The sequence below is a fragment of the Ochlerotatus camptorhynchus genome, unplaced genomic scaffold (genome assembly GCF_037179485.1).
Source record: "Ochlerotatus camptorhynchus isolate MF236.1 unplaced genomic scaffold, CSIRO-AGI_Acam_v1.1 ptg000201l, whole genome shotgun sequence".
NCBI classification, from domain to species: domain Eukaryota; kingdom Metazoa; phylum Arthropoda; class Insecta; order Diptera; family Culicidae; genus Ochlerotatus; species Ochlerotatus camptorhynchus.
Window position 1 is genome coordinate 2,110,939 of NW_027040691.1, and position 24,342 is coordinate 2,135,280.

Below are 24,342 nucleotides of genomic sequence, written 5' to 3' on the forward strand. Positions count from 1 at the left end.
ATCTGCAGAACTACCGAGAAATTTGCAGATCTTCCGAAAAGTTTGTTGATCTTCAAAGATATTTACCAGAGAACAGAAATAAAACTTCAGAAACGTCCGAAGGTCTTCAGAGAACTATGCAGAATTGATATCTTAACAGAAATTTTCAGAACTCAAGGAATCATGTAGATCTATCGAGATCTTTTCCCACTAGCTTGTTGAAAGATGGTATCGACATCCTGGCGAAGATTTGAAATCATTTTTCGTCTTAATATCTCAGTTCTTGAAGGACAAGGTGAGCCAGATCCCTGCCGGTGTTCCTCCTGGGCAACAATTTCCTACTCCACAAAGTTCACCTTCTCCTTCTCATTTTATTTAAAATAATAAAAGCAAATATGCCTGCCAAAGCTAGAACAATTTTCCGGTAATTCATAATGGAAGCATTTACTTTTGATTCCGGATACAATTTTATTTTAAAATTTAAATTGATATTTCTCTCGACATGTGCAAGCAGTGTGAACACCAGCACATGTTCGACATGAACACCAGGTTCGGCAAAGTGTGTCGAAAGTAAAATCGAGCAGATTTTTCATTATGGCGGCGGTAAAAATCAGACCAAGAAATCAGACGTGGTGTAAACAATACACGCTGAGGCCATCTCACCCGAAATTTAATTAAAATTAACCCAAAGGGCAAAATTTTACAGCCTTTTGAAAGTGATGCAATTTAACTGTGGACACTTTTTAGTCAACACTGAGATAGCGGGGTCAGTGAGTTAACGGGAATTTCTAGATCTTAAAAAAATTCAAAATACTTGATATTTTCTAGAAGGTGATATAGTTTGAGGAAAATATATTAACTTTTTACTGTATAATTTAGTAAAAATTGTTTTAGTCTGGGTCAGATTAAATTGGGTTGCAATCAATTTCAAGTCAATTTCAACAACAAAAGCATATTCAATCTAAATTCAATTTACTTATTACTATCGCATAGTAATCAAATTTTATAACAATAAGTGATGAAAATGTAATTGTTTGTTTAATATCACTATTTTACTATTTTTTTAGATACATACCAGTTGGGGAACAGTGAGACATGCTAGTGATATGTATGCACTCAGGTCTTTTTTTACACGAGGGATATGTACTGTGTAAAAAAAAAACCTAACAGAATTTTGATTTTGCACATGCTAACATATTTTAATATTTTTTTTTTAATTTCTTTATTTACACCAGAAATTGTGATATTTTTTTTAAAGTATGCCATTTGATTACCTATGGCTTGAAACGGAAAATTTGATTAGAATCCAGTCGATAGGTTGTATCGTTATCGTGTCAAGGGGTAATCAACACTGCACATTGTGCCGAAACACATCGTGGCACACTGATCGGTGGGCCATGGCACACGATGACAAGTATGACACAAAATATAATATAAAATGACATCACTGCTTTGTGTTGACATTTTGCCAATCGTTGCTAAGGTTTACTTCTTCGTTTACTTCAAAGTAAGGGGGGAAGGGATTTTTTTTTGTCAGTGCCATTTTCCAGCGAAATTGTGCCCAATCATAATAAGAGGTTGCATAATTTACCGGACTCTCTTTGTCCTTATGCCATCTGGGGGGATGAACCTCTACAGAAAGTCCACACGGCTTTTGAGAGCTGTCCATAGTTTCAGGGAAGTCCAAACGAACTAGTCAGAGTCACCACGCCCCGCAGAATAGGCCAGAATTAACTAGAATTAAGTATTAACTCGATGGCCATTGAATCCTGACCGAGAGTCAATTGTATGGGTAAGGAGCATTGCAGCGATAATGTACGGTGTTAACAACACCCCGGTGCCGAACGATCCTACCATTCTTCAGATGTATCTGCAATTGCAGCTGTTTCTCAAGCAGAACATCCCGGTACGATTGATGGTTCACCAATCAGCTCATGTTATGGACTGAACTCGGATTAGATTGACTGTGGAGGTCTGTCTACACTCTTTTGCAACTGTTCGTATCACTGACGGCAACAACAACATTAGGAAAGATGCTGCTAACAGAACACCGGAGGTAACAGCACCAATCTGAATCGCGGTCTTAATGAACGCAATCGGAACTGGCAGCAGTTTCAGGGAGATTAATATGCGATTCCAGCATGACCAAGGATAGAAAATATGAAGGAACAACAAGGTAGTCATCAAACGAGTGCAACCAGTATCGAGTCAGACGAATTTAGTACCTAACGACGACTGCTGACACTTGGAAGCTACTGCAGGTCTATTGCTGCTACTACTACCGCCGGTGGGCATTTTAGGTCGAGTCATTCCTATTTTTCAGATTGTAGCATTGCCCGAGTAGCATGATGAAATTGCAGACAAGATTCATCTTCCACTTGCTTCGGAAAACGTCTGTCAGAATGACGCGCGGTAGAGAACTATCTTCTCCTGGATGGACAGCTTCTGCCATCAGTCGCCCTTCTCCTTCTCGTGGAGTCATAAGTGCAGGGTTGCCAAACTCATCGGTTACTGAGACTGACACTTCGGCACGTTCGGCACAATGCTTGACCTAGCTTTCGGCACAGACAAAGTCCTCGGCACAGATTGGGATGTGCAGAGTTGATCACCCCCTGTACCGTGTAAATAGTGACACAGTGGCACCAACCTTTAAAAAAAACGTGTAAAAAGACTTGAGTGTATACTTTTTGTAAGAAGGGTCAATAGTATTCTTTATTTAGAGCATTTCCAGTCCAAAACACAAACCGGTTGGACATGAGTGTTCCCGATTTGAATGAAACATAGCTCATATGTTTGCTTCTACCAATGGTTGCATTTTTCATTTAAATATGTTTTTATCTCCAGAGTAGCTTTTCAAAAGGGCGTGTTCAGAAAATTGTTTTTTTTTTTCAAAAAATCATAAAATGAAAATGATTTATCTGATCAAAGTGACATCTGAGAAAAAGTTGTAGGCTATTAAATTTTCTTAAGAAAAAAAAATACACTGAAAGAAAAAACTTAGTAATTTCATAGTGCAAAAACATAAAACGATTTTTTTAATTTTTTATTTGTTTCAAATTCAAATAAATTACATTTCATTTTAACCTAGGTGCTCAACCTACTACAGTAACTTACCAGCCTTTATTGTTATGGTATATATCTAAGTGTTTTTACATCGCTTCTGCCTTGGCAATTCAGTATTTTAAACAGGGTTTCTAAACCACCGGTGGAAACTAACGGTTTTAAATTGGCTCACACTAGACTAGCCTATTGGTCCCAAGTACATCGATTAACATACCCCATTCTAGGTGAAGTTCTAGTACTAAACTATGTTTGTTTTGATTCGCTATGAAAGTTTGACAGATAAAATGAGGGGTTTGTGGACTTTCCTATGTTTCGAGGGATGCATCGCTTTGCTTGGGACCGAAAATAGTACTAGAGCTGAGACAAACCTGCAGGTCTTAGAGTTACCTCTATGGTAGTACTATACCAGGGAGGCAACTTTAAAATCATCTTCAGAACTTTGAATCCTTTGAAGTGTTTTTTTTTTCCTGGTACTGCAACCACTAGACCATATTGGTCCGCATAAAGCATGGCCGGTCTAAAAATTTGTTTGAATAATAGAATTTCACCTTCGTGGGCCCCGAGGAAGGACAGCAGGCGCTTCTGGAGGCATTCTTATTTATATATTTGGCCGTTGATGGTGCCGGTCGTTATGTAAGGCTTGCTGAATTTGCCGCACCCACAGATCGCCTGCCACACTAAGTACTTCTTACCTTAAAGGCATGAAGTCCGTCCGTCCGTCATTGTCTGCTGAACAACCCAGACGGAAGAATTCACCTTCTTGGCCACGTCCCGAGTCGAAAGGTTCGGATTGCGCTTGAAGTAATCCCTCACCATCCATGCGCTCACGGGGTCGGTCGTCTTCGTTTTTCCTCCGCTGCCAGCTCACCGCTAGTAGGGTCTCCTTTAACGATTTTACCACACGGGACACGGTTGAATTGTCGATTACAAACTGTTTCGCGATCCACCTGTGGGACTAACCTGGATTTTCCACGACCGCTCTCATATTTTTTTTTGTCGAAGCACTTCTTGCTTGGAAGCCACCTCTACACCCATTTGCCAGATTGTGACGAGACTTTTCACAGGCAAACATTACACTCTAAACTAGTTTTACACAAAATTTCATCAATTTGTACCCATGCAATAAAATGTCATACACATGAAAGTGTTGCATTTTTTCGAGTACAATAATTTTTATATGTTGAGTTTTGGAAGCGTTGGGAGAAATCTTCCGTTTTTGTAAATAAGAAGAGATAACATTTAAACTTTTTTTTTCAATCTGCTGGAAGAAACACGAAGACTTCTTCCTTTAGCGGAAATGCCTGTGTCTTCAACGAACAAAGATTTGTGGCAACCCTGAGGCAAATCAGGGAGGTCCGAGGTGAAAATGTAATACAATATAGGCCCAAGAATGCTACCCTGAGCAACTCTTGCTCTAACAGGTAGCCGTTCAGATTTGGAATTTTGATAATTTACCTGCAGAGTTCTGTCAGTTAAATAATTTTGAACTAATTTCTTAATGTAAAGTGGAAAATTAAACATTTTCAATTTAGCAATCAAACCTTCATGCCAAACACTGTCGAATGCTTTTTCTATGTCTAGAAGAGCAACTCCAGTTGAGCGGCCTTCAGATTTGTTTGAACGAATTAAATTGGTAACTCTTAAGAGTTGATGAGTAGTTGAATGCGCGAAATCCAAACTGCTCATCTGCAAAAAATGAGTTCGTATTGATGTGAAGCATCATTCTATTTAAAATTATCTTTTCAAAAAGTTGGCTTATTGAAGAAAGCAAACTTATTGGACGATAGCTAGAAGCTTCAGCTGGATTTTTACCCGGCTTCAAAATTGGAACAACTTTTGCATTTTTCCATTTATCAGGAAAGTATGCCAAATGAAAACATCTATTAAATAATTTTACCAAGAAAGACAAGGTACTCTATGGGAGTTTTTTTTATGAGGATATAGAAAATTCCCTCATCACCTCGAGCTTTCATATTATGAAACTTTTTAGTTATAGATCTTACTTCGTCCAAATCAGTCCCCCAGGGATCATCAACAATATTTTCCCGAGAGAAAATATTCAGAAAATCCCGAGCAACCTGATTCTCCATAGGACTAGTAAGACTCAAACTGAAATTATGGGAACTCTTGAATTGCTTAGCAAGTTTCTGAGCTTTTTCCGAATTTGTGATCAAAAGTTTACCTTCTTATTGAAGTGCTGGAAAAGGCTTTTGAAGATTATTCATTTTTTTTGTGAGCTTCCGAAAGGGTTTGAAACTCGCATCTAGTTTCGACACAATTATTTTCAAGAAATTTGTTCATCAGGGCTTTTTAGTTTGTTTTTGCAAATCCCGCCAGATAACTTTCATGGAAGGATCGCGTGTTCTTTGATATTGCCTCCTACGGACCTTTTTCAGCCGGATCAAGAGTTGAAGATCATCGTCTATTATAATTGATTCGAATTTAACCTCGCATGTTGGTACTGAGACAGCTCTTGCTCTATAGAAGTAGTCAGAGATTCAAGAGCATAATTAATTTCATCTTTGGTTTGCAAAGGAATGTTTGGATCAAAGGTATGTTCCATAAATGTTCGAAATTGCTCTATGTCCCAATCAGCTCTATGGTAATTGAAAGTAGAGCTGTTGGGATTAGACATTATTTCTTGGGATATTTCAAAAGTTACTGCAAGGTGATCAGAACCGAAGTCATCATGGGTAGCCAATTGGCTACAAACACGGATACGAATTTTGTTCATATAAATCAAAAATATAAATGTTTATACTGTAAACATATGAATTATTCAACGTAATTTGAAAGTATTTCTAAACCTTCTCTATTTTGCATACAGAAATTCAAAACAAAAATTTTTATCTGCGGATTTGGACAGTTTTTGACCTGTTTCATACGACCGGAACGCTGGTCACAAATGCCGTGCCAAACTGATTTTCTACGCAATTAATCAATCTTTGATGTGAATTTCGCTAATAAACACGAGGAGCATTTCTTATAGCAAAACTTGCCATAACAAAATGGGCGGTTCATTTTAGTAAACAAACTAACACTTCTTCCGACTGTGTCACCTCTCTTACTCGCCTAGCTCCTGGTCGGACTCCAACAACACAATATCGATTATTTTCGGAATTTTTCATCTATAAAGTGTTCTCATCGATTTCGAGAGAGCGAAATTTGGATGGGAGAGGAAAATGAATAATCGTCGAAGAAATGCGAGATGAAAATATTGTAGATTTTCAGCTCTGCGAGCAGCTGAGCGATAATTTCGATGTCAGGATTCCTATGTTTAGAATGCTGGTTGGATATAAGTTGATATTTAATGTGGACTAGATTCTCTCCACAGCTCAAATCCGTGATTATTCAAACAAAGGTTGTAAACATTCTATCAAGCTCCCAAAGCAGTGGTATACTGTTTCCGAGATTACGCTATACCTAGTTGAGACTTTCATTTTTTTCCCCATAATCAAAATTGCACCTACCGTGACAAATTGCAGCTACCGACTCAACCACCGATAATAGATCTTGACATTCAAACAACCACCAATTCCGGATCGCTATCATCTGCGAACCTATACTTAACCTGTTAGGCACTGCTTCGAATCTCATTGCCAAGGTGTCAATAAAGTAATTCACCAACAAGCAACTGGCAGAGGCTCAGTAAATCATATCTGCCCCAACAACAACAACACCGGCAGTAACGCTATTATCAACCTATCCATCAATGCGAAGAGTCGATAGGTGAAATTGACACCATCGCGAACTAACCGTTTCCCTCTCGCGAGACAGATATCGCATCACAATTCCGCTGCATAAAAATGATTAACGGTTATTATTTCCTTCCACCAGCTGGCATTTCGCGCCTGTCACGGCCTGAAGGAGCGCAAAGTGCTCGAGGTCCGCCGCACGCTGCACGTGTTGGATGCGAACGATGACGCGACGGCTGCCCTGGACCGCGCAGTGCGGCAGAATCTCAAAGACACCGCGGACCGGTTTCCGATGGGCGACGTCGAGCGACAGGTTGCCAATCAGGTGAGTGAACGCGTTATCGCACAACCAATAACGGGCAGCAGCAGTACCTTCTAGTCGATTGCATATATATTATGCTCTTTTTGTTGTTTGTTTGTTTACTTGATGCTGCTGTTTGCTGTTTACGAACTTTCTTCGACTTGATCTAGGTGCTGTCAACGCTGCACGAGTATCCTTGTCTGGAGGCCTGCATCCCGCTGATCCACTACATCAGCGACTGCGTGCGGCTAGCGTGGAAGATGACCAACCAAGCGGTACCCTACTACCTGGATACGGATTTTACGCTGGGTGAGCATTAATAGATAATGTTATTAAACTTCACATCTTCACTTTTCTTACCGTGTACAGTTTTCCGAGGAAAATCGACCTCATTCTCTGAGTAACTCCACTTTTTGCTATTTTGAGTCAAGTTCGACTCAATTTTGAGTTACTCTCACTGGTGCAGTAATCCCTCTACACTGAACGAAATCATGCGACTAATTATTGTTTTGCTCGAGTCCTTTAACAATATGCTGTCGAATTTCGGGTGACTTCCTTATGGTTGAATTCGTCATCAACTGATGTGCATCCATATGACTGTCCTCCAAATAAAGGATGATATTTATTTTAAAATTGGCTGTAAAATATACACAGGGCTGGTCAATGCGATCAAGCGATCAGCGATCAATGCTGTCAAAAATAGTGATTTGTGACCATGTTGAAGAAATAAGTGACCGAATAGTGACTTATAGTTGTCAAACAGTGACTAAAAGTGACTTAAGGGAAGAAAATGAGTCTTTCTGATGGCATATCAAATAAATGTTTTATGTTTTAGACTTATTCAATTAGAATCCCATAAACACTTCAATATGTACGATACGGCTTGATATTCGATGGATCTGTGACAGTCTTTTTTTATCTTGTCCCTGAATTTATACCATCTTATATTTATCGGGGTATGGAAATGGCTTTGCTTTTGTTTTCACTAATATTTCTTTACTTCTACTAATTTCATAATTTTTGTTTCCTGCTTTAATTTTTGAATTATGTATGCTGGCTTCGCGAGCAATATTGTCTTTTGCCAAAGACATCATATCAAGAAGACTGGCAACTTTGCCAGAATCCAAGTGACAGATACAATAGCGCTGCGCTTGAGTGAAGCTGGAAGCTACGCATAGAAAAATGAGGAAATACACAACACTAATAATAGTTGTATGGTTAATTTGCTTAACGACGTGTTCAGGGTATCATCCAAACCATTTTTGGAATAGTTCAATTATTTGGGTTATCGTTCGTTTATAGTATTTTTTATTATTAGGGAAACCTTTCTTCTGAGGATGTAGTATTTGCTATCAAATTATTTCGAAGCATTTACCTTTGAGCGGCAGATGACGCGATTGTATCTGTCTCATAGCGTTCGTATGAGAAAATGGAAGTGTTGCCAGTCTTATTGATTTGTTGTCTTCGCTTTTGTTGTCATGATTGCTCGTTTTTCAGTCAAGTTTATGTCACTTAGATCCAGTGACGTCGAGGTATTAAAGATTATTTGTCTTTGTGTCAGGTTCGTTGTCGAATGTCTCGTGTCGTTGTATAGTGCTGTCACGAAAGACAGTCCTTGGTAGGGTGTCAATTCGTCAGTCATGGAATCTTTCGATGATGCCATTACTGTTGCTACTACTAGCATAGTGAGTAGTATTTAATGTGGGTTTCTATTAACTCCTCCGACGTTTCATTGCAAATTTTATCAATCGAACTCGAATTTTATAAACGAGTCGACAAGTGTAAGAAATTTTTCGTTTTCCTTTAAATATACGTCTATGAAGACGTTTTCTAATGGTTTTTCGTAAACTCGTCGAGTTATTTCAATCTTAAATGATTTTCGCTCATATTTAGAAAATTTACAATCTTCGCAAGTTTTCGCAAAGTTTTTGATTTTTGAAATCATTCCGGGAAAGAACACTGACTTTTGTGCTTCTTCATATGAGAGTCTCCAACTTCTGTGATTAAATTTGTGGCGCTTCTTAATGAAGTCAATTTGTTCTTGCTCAGAAATGACATCAGGGAGCATATGGTTGCAGAAATTTACTTTCATGCCGGGATTGAAATGGTTTTCTAGGATATTTTTGCAGGCTAGGACAATTTGAATTGGGGCAAATATTCCGTTACTTCTACCTGGAACTAGGCAGTTGAAATCAAACTGTTCTAAATACAATCTCTGGCGAGTAAGACATTTTCGTATTACCGGTTTATAATAATGGATTTGTCTTTACCACGGATCATGCAGGGCATAGGTTTTGCTATTTAGCAAACCCTGGAATAAACCTTCTATAATATCAAATTGTTCCAAGGAAGGACTTAAGTTCTTTGGGTGTCTTCGGAATAGGCCAATTTTCTACTGCCTCAACCTTCTTCGGATTGGATTTAACCCCATTGGTCGTAACTACGTGCCCAAGGATTTAAAAAATTTGGACTTGTCACTTTGAACTTTCAAATTGGCATCTCTCAACGTCTGTAAAACTTTCTGAATGTCTTGGAGATGTGCTTCCAAAGAGCAGAAAAAAAGTAGAAGGGTCTGTGCCTAGGGGCACGAACGGAAGCTTGACGCAGGACCGCTAGTGGACGGAATAAATGTGAAGAACATTTAGTTCTTTTAATTGATCAATTATCTATTATCTCAACTCTTTCCGTTTTTGAATTGTAGGCGTACCACATTTGTAGTATTTTTTTCAAAGAGAAAGTTGATTAAGAGAATCAATCAAAATCACTTGCACCCCTGCTTCCAAGTTTTGTTACAAGATTACAACTCTGGAGAGCATTTTGTGTGGTCGTTGGGGGCTTGTGGTTCTGAATATGGACAAACAAGCACAGATACATTCTATTCCAACTCTTTACTGATGTAAGCTTGATGGCCGTTTTATTGAAGAGGACATCCATGGCCGCTTACGCTTGGCGTGTTTAGTGTAGGTGACAGCATCACGGACCTCATTTTCCAGGAACACCTTCAGCACACCTCGTATATCAGACCGGAGATACGTTTGACACCACCACGGCGAGCCAGACGACCGATGGCGGTTATCTCGAAGAACTTTGCGATGACGCTTGGCACCTCCTTTACCAGACCTTTTCCTCCTTTGCCACGACCAGTCAATTGTTGCTTGTTAGGTGTGAAGGAGTGGACTAGCCACCACCTTCCTACTGGTGCTGCTGTTCACCACGCCGTCCGAAGCGAAAATGAGCTAATGCCATAAAGCAGCGCTCTATTATATCTTTTCAGGTTAAAGCAGAATGATGTGCAACCAAGTGGTATAAAAGCTACAATGACTTCTCCCATTATGAGTAGTTTGCTATCAAGAAGCGACACTGGCTCTTTTCCTTTTGCGTACACGGCGAATGAGAACGAGCCAAATTTGAGTTTAATTCACTCATAATCGCCAAAAATGCAAGAACTCAGCGATGAGTAAATTTGTCTCATGGTTTCCTGTGGGAAACCTAAAAAATCTGCCAGAAAATGAGGAAATTAACGAAAATTTAATTCAGTCACGGAGAAGTACCGATAGACTGAACGAATCCAATCTTTACTTTTATCAAATTCAGGAATTTTTCCCTGGAAAATCCTGGAAAAACCTGGGAAAACATGAGGCAAATTTACTCATCGCTGAGTTGCTGCACTTTATTTCTTATTTCTGAGATAACTAAACTCAAATTTGGGTCGATCTTTCACCTTGAAAGATATCGGCGCCGGTGGTTAGCGTGATTACCTCTCACCCAAGCAGGCCTGGGTCCCATCTCAGTCGGTGCCACCGGCATGTTCTAAGGCATAACATCTCTGATCACGCCTTCCTTCGGGAAGTAAAGCCTTTGGTCCCCGGTTGTGTTGATGGGTCGATTGGTAGGGTCCAGGTGTGGGAACTGCCTCCCTGGCGTCGGTAGCATTGGAGCTCAGTACGGAAAACAAATCTCGCGTCAGTTTTCAATAGGTCCTATCTACATTGATCGATTCTCTTCATCGACACTCTCTTTCGTTAATAACTCGGCTTCACAAATGTTTCCTGCCGTCTTCGTCGTATTAGATGCTAGATTGTTGCTTCTTCCATCGAAAATATCCGGCCGTGGCGATTCAAAGTTGATCAAGGTTGATCAAAATAATTTGTACCCCTGCTTCCAGTTTGATTTCATGAGCATTTTGTGTGGTCGTTGGTTCTGAATATGAACAAACAGGCAGATGAATTCTATTCGTACTCTTTACTGTAATAAGCTTGGTGGCCCTGAAAAGAGCCGTTTTGTTGCCAAAGTCGGTGATGATTTAACCTCCGAAACCAAACAGAGTGCGTCTCTGTCACTTCAAAACGTAGATGACATCCATGGCCGCTTACGCTTGGCGTGTTTAGTGTAGGTGACAGCATCACGGATCTCATTTTTCAGAAACACCTTCAGCACACCTCGTAAATCAGACCGGAGATACGTCAGACACCGCCACGGCGAGCCAGACGATGGATGGTGGTTATCTTGAAGAATTTGCGTTTGGTTCTGAATATGGCGATGAGTGTGCAAAATATTACGCAATTCCATCCTGCCTATTCGCACGCGCCCGAGGATCGGAGGCGAATGCCACTTCGACTTGTTTCGGCTACTTACTACTCTCTGACGACTGTGCTGGGGAAGCAGCATATGCATGTAGGTAATTGGTGGATTTGTTAGTTAATTCGACGCTTTTGGACAATGCTGGACATTTACCAATTTTTCAATAGTTTCTTGTTGAAAATCAACATTCTCAAGCATTGTTATAGATGCGTAGCCATATTTCTGATGGATTGGTGATAAAATTATTGAGATTGGACCAGGAGCAGCTGAGTTATTTACGTTCAAAATCTTTCTTAATTTGTTACATGTTCCATTTTTGGTTTTCACAAAGTGTACCCCCATATAGAAATCAAAGACGTAGTCCTACGTCAAAATATTATGATGTCGTTCATATAGACAAAACATCTAATATTCAGATGCTTGCGAAGCACGGAGTCCATTAGTCTCTGGAAGGTGGCTGGTGCGTTTTTGAGCCCAAAAGGCATTCAAACAAATTCGAATTTACCTCCGTCAACATTGAAGGGTGTCTTAGGGATGTCTTTTGGATCAATCTAGATTTAGTGGAAACCACTGGCGAGTTCTAGGATGGTTAAGTATTGCGCCTTACCCAATCTATCCAGAATTTCACTAATTTATGGGATTGGGTATCGATATGCGGGAGTCTTCTCGTTGAGCCTCGTGTAGTTGATAACAATTCTATACTTTTGCTTTCCAGAATTGTCCATTTTCTTGGGCACTACCCAAATAGGTGATGTCCAGGGAGAACAGGATTCTCTCACTAATCTTGTTTCCAAAAGTTTTTGAATTTATTCCGATACCACTTGCCTGGTATGGTGGTATGGGTATTTTTAAGTTTTCTGATGAATAGGGGATTCATCGGTTGTTGAAATTCTGCGTTTAACTACATGCGTAAAAGTCAATTTTTTACTTTCATGAAAGAAAACATCTCTGAATGGTTTCAAGAGTCTAATCAGACGTGTTTTCTCCTCTTTATTCAAATGATCACTTGGAAAATCAAGATTTGCCGGCTTCTTATTGTTCACAATGAAATCATCGTTACAAAATGGGTCCAAACCTTTTGACTTGATCGAAAGTTGCAGCATGGCTTTATTTCCTTTAGCGGAATACAACCCTGGATTCAAAACAACTTGCGGTGATAAGTTCTCCTCCTGTTGAACTAAAAACGTACCATTTCTAGTGGTACCAATTTGCACAATGCAGTTTTTTACCGATATCGAGAGAATTCATATGATTTATTGCAAATTAAGACGCTTCGTATCAACGACGGCTTTCATTTTTGCCAAATTTCCATATCCAATAAGTCCATCGCGTCCATCATGGAAAACGAAGATATGGAATGAAATATATGTTAGGTTCTTCTCTCCCCTGGCAGTCTGAAAATTTAGTTCCTCGTCCGAGAAATCCAAATTATCATTTTGCTCAACTGGAGTTTCGGGTTCGTCCAGTTTCTCCAATTCGTTATCACGGCTTTGGCTGCAATGGTTGTTTTCTAACTGGTGGATAATTATGCGACGCGTTATACTATACCCTGTACAGACTATGGCTTATATCATGTATTGCGCAATTCACACCAAACTGGACTATAAGCGCGTTTTCACTTACTAAAAAGTGTGATAAAAGTGCACGTTTCCGTCTAATCGTCTTGGTGTCTTCGGTGCACTTATTCTTTGGCAAGTAAGCAATAAGTGCACCGAAGACACCAAAACGATTAGACGGAAACGTGCACTTTTATCACACTTTTTAGATTATTAAAGCTGTCCAGTTTCAGTTGCAATCAGCAATAATATAGGCTGTCTTGCAATGCGCATTCATACATAGTATTTCCAGTGAAAACTAGATGTATGAGATCTCATTGCAAGGCTGTCAAGGCTGTATGACATGATATAAGCCATAGTCTGTACGGGGTATTAGGTTGCGATTGTTGCAAACCCCTGTTTGTGCATTCTGTGGTTTATGTGATTTAAATTTACCTGAGTAATTGGGGTTGGGGTGAGGTTGCGGTTTTTTCGAGTTTCCGCGTTTTGATTGAGAAGCATTGCTTGGTATGCTTCTTGTAAATTTTTCGGTTTGGAACTCCGAATGATGGAACTCAAAGGTTCCTGAATGTTGTCTAAATACTTGATATTTGAATACCAGCATGGGTTTGTTCCTCGTCACTCAACAACAACTAATCTATTGCCAGTGTTATACGAGCAGTTTATTCCGAGAGATGGAACGTCGGAATCAGGTTGATTCTATTTACGTCGACTATTCGAAGGCGTTTGACACTGTGCCGCATACCTACGCCGTGGAGAAGCTGAAACGCATGGGTTTTCCGGAATGGATAACGGACTGGTTGAAGTCATACCTGACTGGTCGTAAAGCATTCGTCCAGGTTAACTCTGCACGTTCCAAAGGATTCGAAATACCATATGGAGTTCCTCAGGGTAGCGTGTTAGGCCCTCTTATCCTCGTCCTTTTCATAAACAATCTGTGCCTTCGTATGTATAGCTTTTATACGCGGATGATCTAAAGCTGTTCAGGGTAATCAAATCCACACTGGATTGTGCGGCTTTACAAATGGACATCGACATGCTTTCACAATGGTGCAACGAGAATGGTATGAGTGTAAACATCAACAAGAGCAAGGTAATCACGTCCGCTGGTTGCCTATTATTCACGTTTACTCCATCGATACAACCCCTCTGGAATATGTTCAGTCCATTCGCAATTTGGGTGTTATAATATACCACAAACTGAGGTTCAATGATCATATTGCTACCATAAAGCTGGGTTTAGACTAGGCAAGTCAAATGATCAACTCAGTTGAACTCAACTGACTTGAACGCGAATTGAACGTGTAAATCATGCCATTCAACTGACTTGATCAACTCACTTGAATTGAAAACAGTTGAACCAGGCTCAACTTTTCAAGCCAATTGAATTCAACTGAGTTGACCATTTGACTTGCCTAGTCTAAATCCAGCATAATTAACAGCTAAAGCTTTGTCTGTTCTTGGATTCATTCGTCGCAACGCTTCGCAATTCACTGACGTTTATGCGTTGAAAGCACTGTTATGCGCAGGCATGGAAAATGATTTGCATTCATTTCGTGCATTCATTTACATTCATTTGCCCTTTTTGAATTTTTGTATCAACAGAACTCCGCAAAATGATGTATAGAGCTTTTGTAGGTTTTGTTATAAGCTACAACTTTTGTAAACATTTCAAATCCGTATCTCTTATGCATGATGAACCAGAGCGAACAGAAGCCACTACTGTTTTTCAATGAATTTATTTTACATTCACTGAAAATCAGTAACAAATTCTGCCCGCTCTAATTCGTGATGCATAAGAGATACAGATTTGAGTTATGGGCAAAAGTTGTAGCTAATATCAAAACCTACTAAAGCTCTGTACATCATTTTGCGGAATGCTGTTGATGAAATAAGATAGAGGCAAATGAAAAAAACAAGATGGCGCCTGTGGTCACGTTTTGAGTAAGGTAGTGTACACATGGAATTGTCAAACTGCGTACAGCCTAGTACCTCAGGATCGATCTGACGATTAATGAGGCTTTAAAGTAAGCTAAATTAATTGGAGGAATGATCTAAGAACTGGTAAATAACTTCAAATTTGACAAAATAGTGCGATCTCAAACTTTTTGGTCGATTCACCTTTTTTTCCACTTTAAGGCTTCAGAAAAAAATAGTGAATACAAAGAATTTGTAGATTTTATAGGTCATCCCTCAAATGAAAAAGGTTTTCTTTTGAATGGTCAAAGGTAGAAGTCGTTATATTAATCGTTTTCAAATGAGATTGTACGCAGTTTTGAAAAATCCTGTTTCGAGATAAACACGACAGCTTCGATCGAATATTAGTGCCGGGACGCCACTTCGAACAATGGCCTGTAGAAACTTTTTTTTGTGTGCGGATCGAAAACCCTTTCAACACACTATAGTAGACACTTATATCACAGACAAACAGACATAATTCTCATAAGTTGTTCATCGAACAAGCATTTAACGGCCAATTTGAAAGTACATATCTCAGTTTGTAGTACTGCCACCTGTGGCGCGCATAGTAAATTTCCTTGCGTTTGACGTTTACACACTACCGCCATCTGTTAAGCGTACTACCCACCACAGTGTACTCAACAGATGGCGGAAATGTTTTAGCGACGATGACGACGAGAAATATTCAATGTGTTATGTCTGTTTGTCTGTGCATATACCATTCAAAAAATGTAATCACAAAAAAACCGATTTTTTGAAAATTTTGAAAGAGAACCTCCTCTTAAGCAAACATTTGGCAAATTTTCCAAACATGAACGGTATTAAAAATAATTCCGAGTTGAAGCTTACCGCTAACAATGTATTCGGCGCAAAACGCACTAGCACGATTCGATGCAAAAGTGCACTTTTATGACCGTTACCGCACTTCCAACACTTATTTGTTCATTTTGGAGCGAAATACGCAATATTAAATCTATACAGATATTGATACATACAGATTTTTCGAAGAAGAAATACAGATGAAAAGATTTTTATAAGCAAAAATACAGATTTGCTTTTGGCAACCCTGGCATCAAGGCTTTTAGCAACATTAGTGACTAAAAGTGTTAGTAGTAGTCTGTGCGACATAGTCGAAGGCGAATGGCAATAAATAAATAAATATTTGGCCACAGTGATGATTTCAATAATTTCGTGGCCCGTTATTTAATGGAGCAGCAAAAATAATCTCATAGTCTTACATCAACAATGCCGTCGTGCTTTGGACACAACCCTTAGCTTTTTAGATCTCAAAAAGCATAGGTGTTTTTCGATAAAAAAATAAATTAATTAACTTTTTGTTATTTTGGTTAAAGTGGCAAAAGCAAAATTTAAAAAAAATCGGGTTTCTTTTAAATTTTCAATAATTGCTTGAATACCAATTTGGCCCGATATTCATCACGAATGATACTTATTATTTTGCTTTAGTACACTCTGGAAATTTAAAAAAAAAATCTTTTTTTTTGGCTTAAAAATACTTTGGAATGTCTACTTTGACATAGACTTGACCGCAAGTCCGCAAGTGACATCGTTCCAAAGTTATAGGCCGATTAGTGGACTCGTGTCCAGACGCTCCAAGCGTGCTCAGGTGAGCGCTCGGAGTACCCGCCCGTTACCGGCGAAACGGCGTGTCTTAGTAGTTCCAACTGCTGCCGCGTCGTTACCAGATGGCTGATGGTAGAATTGGCGGGCGCTGTATTTTAGAAACGGCTCATTAGATTTAAACGGCGATTAAATTTTCGAGTAAAGTACCTTTTTTTTATAGTCTTGTACGTAGCTGATTTTCAAATGAATCAAAAATGGATTTTTGGTGCAAGCTTTTATCTCCAATTTTAGGGTACAAAAACGGACTGTTTTTTTTTTTCAAAACGTCGCCAAATTTTTATTTTTCAACCAAATCAAAAACGGCTAGGTACAAGACTGGGTCATCTATCAGAGAATAACCACAAAAAAATTCGTTGTTCCAGCCCCAGTGGTGTGACCGCCAGACGTCCCGCCCCGCGACGACTCAGATGGGAGGTCTCCTGGGGAACCTGGTGCAGCGGCTACAGGAGACATCCAATCGCGCCAAAAAAATCTCAATTAAAGAGGACATTTCAATTGACAAAACCATGCATTCCTTTTTTTGAATTGATCGTTATTTACCTTCAAAAAAAAAATTGTGAAAATAACCTTTTTTCATGCCGCCAGAGTGGACTACCCCCTTAAAGAGCTATAAATTTTCTAACTTTTTTCAAACCCGTAATAAGTTAGAAAAGTTATAGCTCTTTAAGGGGATACGTTAATAGACGTATCCCCTTAAAGAGCTATAAATTTTCTAACTTATTACGAGTTTTATCCTATTGAGTTATTAATTTCCCGAAAATATGCAAGAATATCATCAAATTTATTGTATTTACCTAAACTAATGTTTAAATTCCTCGTTAAATTTTTTAATACAGTAGATTTTTCTGAGTGAGTTTACTCAAAATCTGCATTAAATTTGAACCTTGAAAAATTGCGAAAGCTCAGGGAATTTCTTTCTTTTTTAAGTTGCCTATGCTTTCAGGACGAAAAATTATAACAAACAAAAGAGGTCCGCGATCCCTCGGTGGATTATATTCGACAGGTCTCAAATGAAAGGAAAAACGATCTATTTTAAAATAGTGAAGGATTCAGCGATGCTTATTATTTCATTATAATATTATTCTACCATACACACCGTGCTTTACCTTAGATTGAACTAGAACTTGGGTTGACCATCAAATAATCCGAAATTTTCCTCATCTCCTTCCAGGGCTGCTCCAACCGGAGAAACACGAACGTTACCCAATCTCGGAGAAGCGATCGGACATCATCCGTGCCTTCCTGTGGCCAGCTCTGATTCAGAACGGCCGCTGCGTCTTCAAGGCAGTCGTTGCCACGTAGTAGAGAGGTCGTCTAGATCCTGTACCAATCCGGAACCCCAATCGGTTCATGGGAAATATTTGCTCAACAACGCTTTTCCGCTACGTCTATATAGATTCATAGTTACATAATGCAAACAAGTATTTTTTCGTTGCAGTCAAAGGACCGCGATTGACGAAATCATCGTACCGTTAAATAATACTGAGCCGTTTAGTGCAAGTTCCAAAAAGTAGCGACATAAGACAACCGACCGAAATTGATTTTAACCACTTTTGTTTCAGGCGTTTTCGTATCTGCTCGGTAAGATTCTGTACATATAGTAAAATGTTTTATGTAATAAATTTTAAACGTTTTCAACTCACTTCGTCGGGTTTACTGGCTATTACTGGTATCACAACTTCCTTGCGCGCCGTCATCATCGGCATCGATGCGCCGCCGCCCCGGGTGATTGGCACAAACATTTACGATGGGCAATAAATGGAGCCTGATTTTAACCGCCTTATCACCGGTGGCACATTCCAATCGATGGGTTCGATAATACTGGACGATATCGGAGGGGAATTTAAACTGGCGCTCCTTTTGCTTTTCGAGTCCCAGCGCGTACATCCCGTTCGGGCTGGTTTTTCGGATGAACAGGTGAAAGTAAGCCCCCGCAGCGTGCACCGAAAGGATATACCGGATGTGAGCGTGCTGATCAAAAACCAATCTCAATTGTTACGTGAAAGAAATGTTGTTTCAAAAAATACCAACCTTCAGCTTGAACGGTCTCACGAGACAGGCTCCATCCGGATGACCGCGAAGTATTTCCACACTCTGCGGGCGATCAACGGCGCAGAAGTACGGTTCCAGTTCCACGGTATCGTAGATCACGTTGTAAAAACTAGGCCCCTTCAGCTTTGCCGATGCCATTCCTAGGTCAGTGCCCTTTGTTGAGTCTGTCGCAGCATCTGAACGTTAGACAAAAACATGGATGAGTTGATTTTCCCGTTTGTGGAAGCCATCTGTTCGACGCGGAATGATTAATTGTTTTTCCTCTATTTACACGCAGTGGTGGCATCCCGTCCGCCTGTGTGTAATTAAGCACCATTTGTGACGGAATGATATGTCTTTCTACGTGTAAACCGAATCAATCACCTTCATCAACGCGGTGCACCAGTTGCTGGTCTGATGGTAGATGACGTTCATGATCACTGTTAGCCTGTGGTTGCTCTCGTTGGTGGCATTGGTATTGATCTTCGGCTGACAGAAGGCTAGCAGAGCAGTTTCTTTGGCAGTAGATCAGCTCCATTATGTCATCGGTGATGCGCTGCAGCAGATTGGCGAGTAAGTTCAACGATACCTTCACACAACAGCCGCACATTGTCTCCACGAGTGGCTAGATGTTCTCATTACGACGAATTGTTGCGAACTGATCCAGTTTTGCCGCAATCTTCGTTGATTTGTTGTTTGCAGCGCATTAGTTTCATGGAACATGTGCTGTAGCGTCAGTTTTGCTTGTGCAGCACATTTTCCACCGCATCCCGGTTAGAGGTGAATAGCAAAATCAGAACTGAATAATATCATATTTTACGATCAATATCTTATTATGTTATTACATTAAATATTTGTTTGTATTACTTCTACGCGAAGTTAACGATTTACATAGTTCAAGATGCTTATTTCAAATAACAGACTAAAGTGGTAATTTTTATACGATAGATGAGGAGATGAAAGTATAGAATTGATAGTACCATTAGAGTACGGCATTGTGAAAATTGTATATTAGCTAGCAAGGACAACATTTTAGGAAGGTAAAAATCGGGTTGAGCATCCCTCTTTACCAAACTCCCCCGTTGGAGAGGGATGGTGAAGGGTATCCCCCCCCCCTACCACCACTGGCAAAAAGAGATGATCACCGACTTGCTCATGTACCGACGATGTGTTTGAAACAGTTCTATCCAGGGCTGAACATATTAATTAACGCTCAAATACTACTTTTTCGAAATTATATCTGTCAATCTTGCTTTCAGAGTGTCACCATTAGCGATTAGCAATAACGAATAGTACTCACTCATGACGATTACTCATTACAGCTAAAATAGTTTATTGTGACCCTCTGAAAGCAAAATTGACTGGTGTTATGTGTCATACACAAACTTTAACCCTTCTTGCATCTTACATATAAACATTATTATTATAATATCTCATAGTTTCATAATTTTGAAAAGTAGTATTTTAGCTCAAATGAGAATGTTTAGGCCTGGTTCTATTCGACTGTAGCGCACTCATGTTGTTATTTGAAGGGAGGCATCCAGTCGTAGGTTTGGAAATTGCAGCTATTGTTACCTCTACCACGGTATGTGCTCCTGTCATCGTCAAAACCAAACCGTTTTCTAGACCAACCAACTATCCAAAGTGTTCATACATGAGCCCCTCGAAAAAAAAAACAGCTCTGCCAGAAATGGCGTTTGACTTCGACTTAGGTGGGCTACACCCCAAAACTAAAAAGTAGCCCACTTAAGCATAGTCCAACGAGCGAAATTTGACTGTAGTAGGTTGTGTGCTTTAACAAGTTAATAGCTTATTCTGCTTTCAAAGCATAATTTGCCAATGTTCTGATAGTTTGATAACATGAATTCAAGTGATAATTTTGATCTGATTGGAGAATTAGCTATTAATATGTATGTAAACTGATTAATTTAATGAAAGTACCAATAGCTTGATGAGATATAATAGCAATTTGCTATGATTTTTGCTATTCTTTAGATATGTCAACATATTCTTTAGATATGTCATATTACTCTGTTGATCATAGATGTTTTGATATTATTTTTCATATTTTACCTCTTATATCAATCAAACTAATAGTAATGTTCGATGTTCTGTTTTAAAAGTAAAACTGGCTATTGATTTGATATTCTCGTCTATTCGGGATGTCATATTATGAATACGACACAAATAGGACCAAGAATGCTCTGTGCTTTATCGGTATGGAATTTTGCATGCAATGTTTTTTTTTGAGAAGGATAGCCTTGAAAATAAAGGCACGGCCTTACCAAGCCAGCAAGTTCGATTCCCGGTCCGATCGAGGTACAATTTTGTAGACTTCCCTGGATATAGAGCAGACTGAACAAACATTTAAAAGATGCTTAACACTCCGAACACGGTGGGTAAAAAACTTTACAGCGACTACGAAGCTTCCGACTACCGTGTAACGGGGAGTGCTAGAGATAACGGAACGGTCCTTCGAAAGATCCAAAACATCGGTAAAAGTGGTCAATCCATGAAACTGATCCTACAAATCGGAGAAGGTGGAGTTAGAAAGTAATTTTTTTCGCTATTTTGCCTAGAACTTTTTTCTCAAAAAAAAAAATATCCCTTTTCAGATGCTAATTACTCAGCACGGGACAAATACACATACGTTTTCAGGTTACCATTTGAAAGGGCTAATCTTAAATACATTATTTGATTAAATTAGATACATGTCATTTTTTAAATTCAATTTAACTTTGTTTATTTCATAAAATATAATTCAATATAACTCTTTTATAAACAGAGATACAGATTTTTTGTAAAACATGCGTTTTAAAAAGTTTTAAATGTCTCTTTGGCATGATGACTTCCATGAGTAATTTTATATAAAAAAATTACAGGCAAAGGATGGTTTTATGAGGTGAGGCCAAGCTTCCAATAGTTAAATTTGAAATTGCCACGTTTAATTGTTAAATAACCACGTGTTGGCTCTGGAAGTGTTGCCAATATAATGGTAAAAAAGTAATCCATTATAATAATTACATTCAAAGAGGAATTGGGAAAGCTAAGATCCCAATGACCTCATACGACATGTTCCGAGTGCCTCCGAGAACGTGATCAAAATCTTATTTGAATCAAAACTAATCATACATGTTATTCGAGAAGAGGTAACCTTTACTCAACCTCTTTACAAGCTAATCTGGCGAACTTAGTCAGCTACTTATGGCTGTTGGGGTTACGCTTCTATACAGCTGTTATCCTGCTGTTTAATTCGGTGTCAACTTGAAAGGCGCTTATTCAACCTTTTCCCGGTTATCCAATAATCACTACACAGCTATCTCTTGAAACCAGCATAAATATTGTTCACGATTTTGTTGATATTGGAAGAATTTATTGAGTTTATTTTGCTGTGAATCAAATTAATCTAAATTAGTTATAAGAGAGGGGTGCGACACATCTAAATCACGATTTTACCACATGGTCGAAAAATCTCACACTAGCGAATCAATCTACGAAAAGTCTTTTTTCATCTCTCGCAACGCTCTCCACCTTTTTGCAGGAAATCTTCAAAATCATAATCAATCGTGTTTCTATCTATTAATCGTGAGTGCATTTCACAACAGCAAAGCAAAAAAAATCCTGCAACGTAGATAGAGTCGCCCTCCTCGGTTATAAGCATTCCACCACATTTTATCTACCCTGCACCGGAACCTGGAATCACAGACAAACAGACTTAACTCTATGAATAAGTTTTTCTTGAAAACATAGTATCTCAAAACATATGACCTCAGTAACGACATCTCTCGGGCTACTCGCGGAAAACAAGCTTGCTCGCTAACTCGCAAACAATATTGCATAAAATTTCTATAGAATGTATAGAAACGTCAAAGTGATCTGATGCCAGCGCTACGGCGAGTAGTTCGCGGAACTGATAATATTCAAATCAACCGTTAAATGCGTGAACGAAGATATACAATATACAGTGTTACGTCTGTTCATCTGTGCTGGAATCGAACTCGAGACGACCGCATTGGCAAACAACGACAATACCAACTTAGCTTCGCCAACACTTTGAACTGGCGTAAACAAATCTACATGACCTGATACAACAAGATAACCGAGTAGAGGCTTTATAATAGTGCACATGAATCACTTTCCTCTACTATAGTATATAGTTAATTCAGTTTTGTAAAGGAGCAGAGTAAAAGCTGTAAAACTGCACACGTCAAAAAAAAAAACCTAGGTGACTGTAAAAATGCTTCCAAAATAGCGCTAACGCGGTTTATAGCTGAGTACAGGTTGTTTAGTTATTGAAAAAGCACTTTTGATGCTTATGTTATCCAGCAAGAGTGGTTGGTTGTGTAGACGCCATCAAATGAGTAATATATTCACTTTGTTAGCTTTGTTTTGCAGCTACAAGTGGAAAGTTGATTTGCATGTGTATAAAAGTGACATTAGCGTTTATTGGCTGCTGTTATTCAGTGCGACTGACAAATTGAATAATGGTTGTGAAAATGTTTAGTAAACGTTCACCAAAACTATTTTGCTAGCCTCTGCTTGCAGCTGTATCTGTAGCTTTGTTTCAGCTACTTTACTGCACAACGCTGAAAAAGTTGGCTTATAAATCTGAAAATGTTGGTTGGGATGCTCATAAAAAAAATTCTTGTTGCCCTACAGAAATGTATTGCTGAGAAGAGTGTATTACCACAAACGAAGTGACAGACGACTAACTGGCGAAGAAATCAATTAAAATAATGTGGATCGCTGTAATAGAATTTTCTTAGAAGCTTGTGCCATCATCCACCAGATGGGATAGTATTTTTGTTTTGGTTTTGCACAAAGTTGATTTTGTGTACAATGATTCTTTGACAGTGTGCAAAGAGTGCGTATCATTTTGTCATTTTTTTATGCATTTCAGTTTTGAGTAGAGTGAAAGAGATAGAACCAAAACATTCTAGTACATTTGGTGAAAATGCTAGTTCAATCCAGTAGTAGTGTTGCCATGTGGTTCAATCCAGTAGTAGTGGTGTTGCCATGTGGTACACTGAAAAATTGCAATAGCAGCACAAACGAAGTGACAGACGGAGCGGCTCGAAAACTTTGGTGACTAACCTGCTATTTAAATTTTTCAGTGTATTACATGTCAACACCACTACTACTGGATTGTACCACATGGCAACACTACTACTGGATTGTACTAGCATTTTCACCAAATGTGTCAGAATGTTTTGGTTCTATCTCTTTCACTCTACTCATAACTGAAATGCATAAAAAAATGACAAAATGATACACTCTTTGCACACTGTCAAAGAATCATTGTACACAAAATACACTTTGTTTAAATCAAAACAAAAAAACTAACCCATCTGGTGGATGATGGCATAAGCTTCCAAGAAAATTCTATTACAGTGAACCACATTATTTTAATGGATTTCTTCGCCAGTAAGTCGTCTGTCACTTCGTTTGTGATAGCAGGTTAGCCACCAAAGTTTTCGAGCCGCTCCGTCTGTCACTTCGTTTGTGGTATTACTTCGCTTTGCGGTTATTGAAAATC

At 39.1% G+C, this 24,342-nt stretch overlaps 2 protein-coding genes across 3 annotated transcripts in view; one reads left to right on the top strand and one right to left on the bottom strand.

The window, feature by feature from the left end:
- LOC135702839 (uncharacterized) overlaps positions 1-18,417 on the top strand; it is a 49,949-nt gene extending 31,532 nt beyond the window's left edge. The window contains exons 5-7 of the mRNA XM_065223880.1: positions 6,880-7,062; positions 7,209-7,347; positions 17,947-18,417. Coding sequence (XP_065079952.1) covers positions 6,880-7,062; positions 7,209-7,347; positions 17,947-18,077 — 453 coding nt within the window. The 3' untranslated portion in view covers positions 18,078-18,417. The remainder of the gene's footprint in view (positions 1-6,879; positions 7,063-7,208; positions 7,348-17,946) is intronic.
- On the bottom strand, positions 18,113-19,454 carry LOC135702840 (uncharacterized). 2 transcript variants are annotated; one of them, XM_065223882.1, is made up of 4 exons: positions 19,191-19,454; positions 18,807-19,003; positions 18,419-18,746; positions 18,113-18,163 (listed from the first exon to the last, which is right to left on the bottom strand). In XM_065223882.1, the coding sequence occupies exons 1-3, from the start codon at positions 19,414-19,416 to the stop codon at positions 18,429-18,431; spliced, it is 741 nt and encodes a 246-aa protein (XP_065079954.1). In that variant the 5' UTR covers positions 19,417-19,454; the 3' UTR covers positions 18,113-18,163; positions 18,419-18,428. The 2 variants fall into 2 exon arrangements, with proteins under 2 accessions (XP_065079954.1, XP_065079953.1); XM_065223881.1 differs by lacking the exon at positions 18,113-18,163 and having other exon boundaries at positions 18,411-18,746.
- Positions 19,455-24,342: the final 4,888 nt, after the last annotated feature.

What these genes read in the sequence shown, in the direction of transcription:
- LOC135702840 (XM_065223882.1), bottom strand. Translation starts at nt 19,416, where the DNA reads ATGTGCGGCTGTTGTGTGAAGGTATCGTTGAACTTACTCGCCAATCTG. An exon ending in GGTGCACCGCGTTGATGAAG is followed by an intron (nt 19,004 to 19,190) that starts GTGATTGATTCG and finishes TCTAACGTTCAG; the next exon opens with ATGCTGCGACAGACTCAACA. An exon ending in TGAGACCGTTCAAGCTGAAG is followed by an intron (nt 18,747 to 18,806) that starts GTTGGTATTTTT and finishes GTTTTTGATCAG; the next exon opens with CACGCTCACATCCGGTATAT.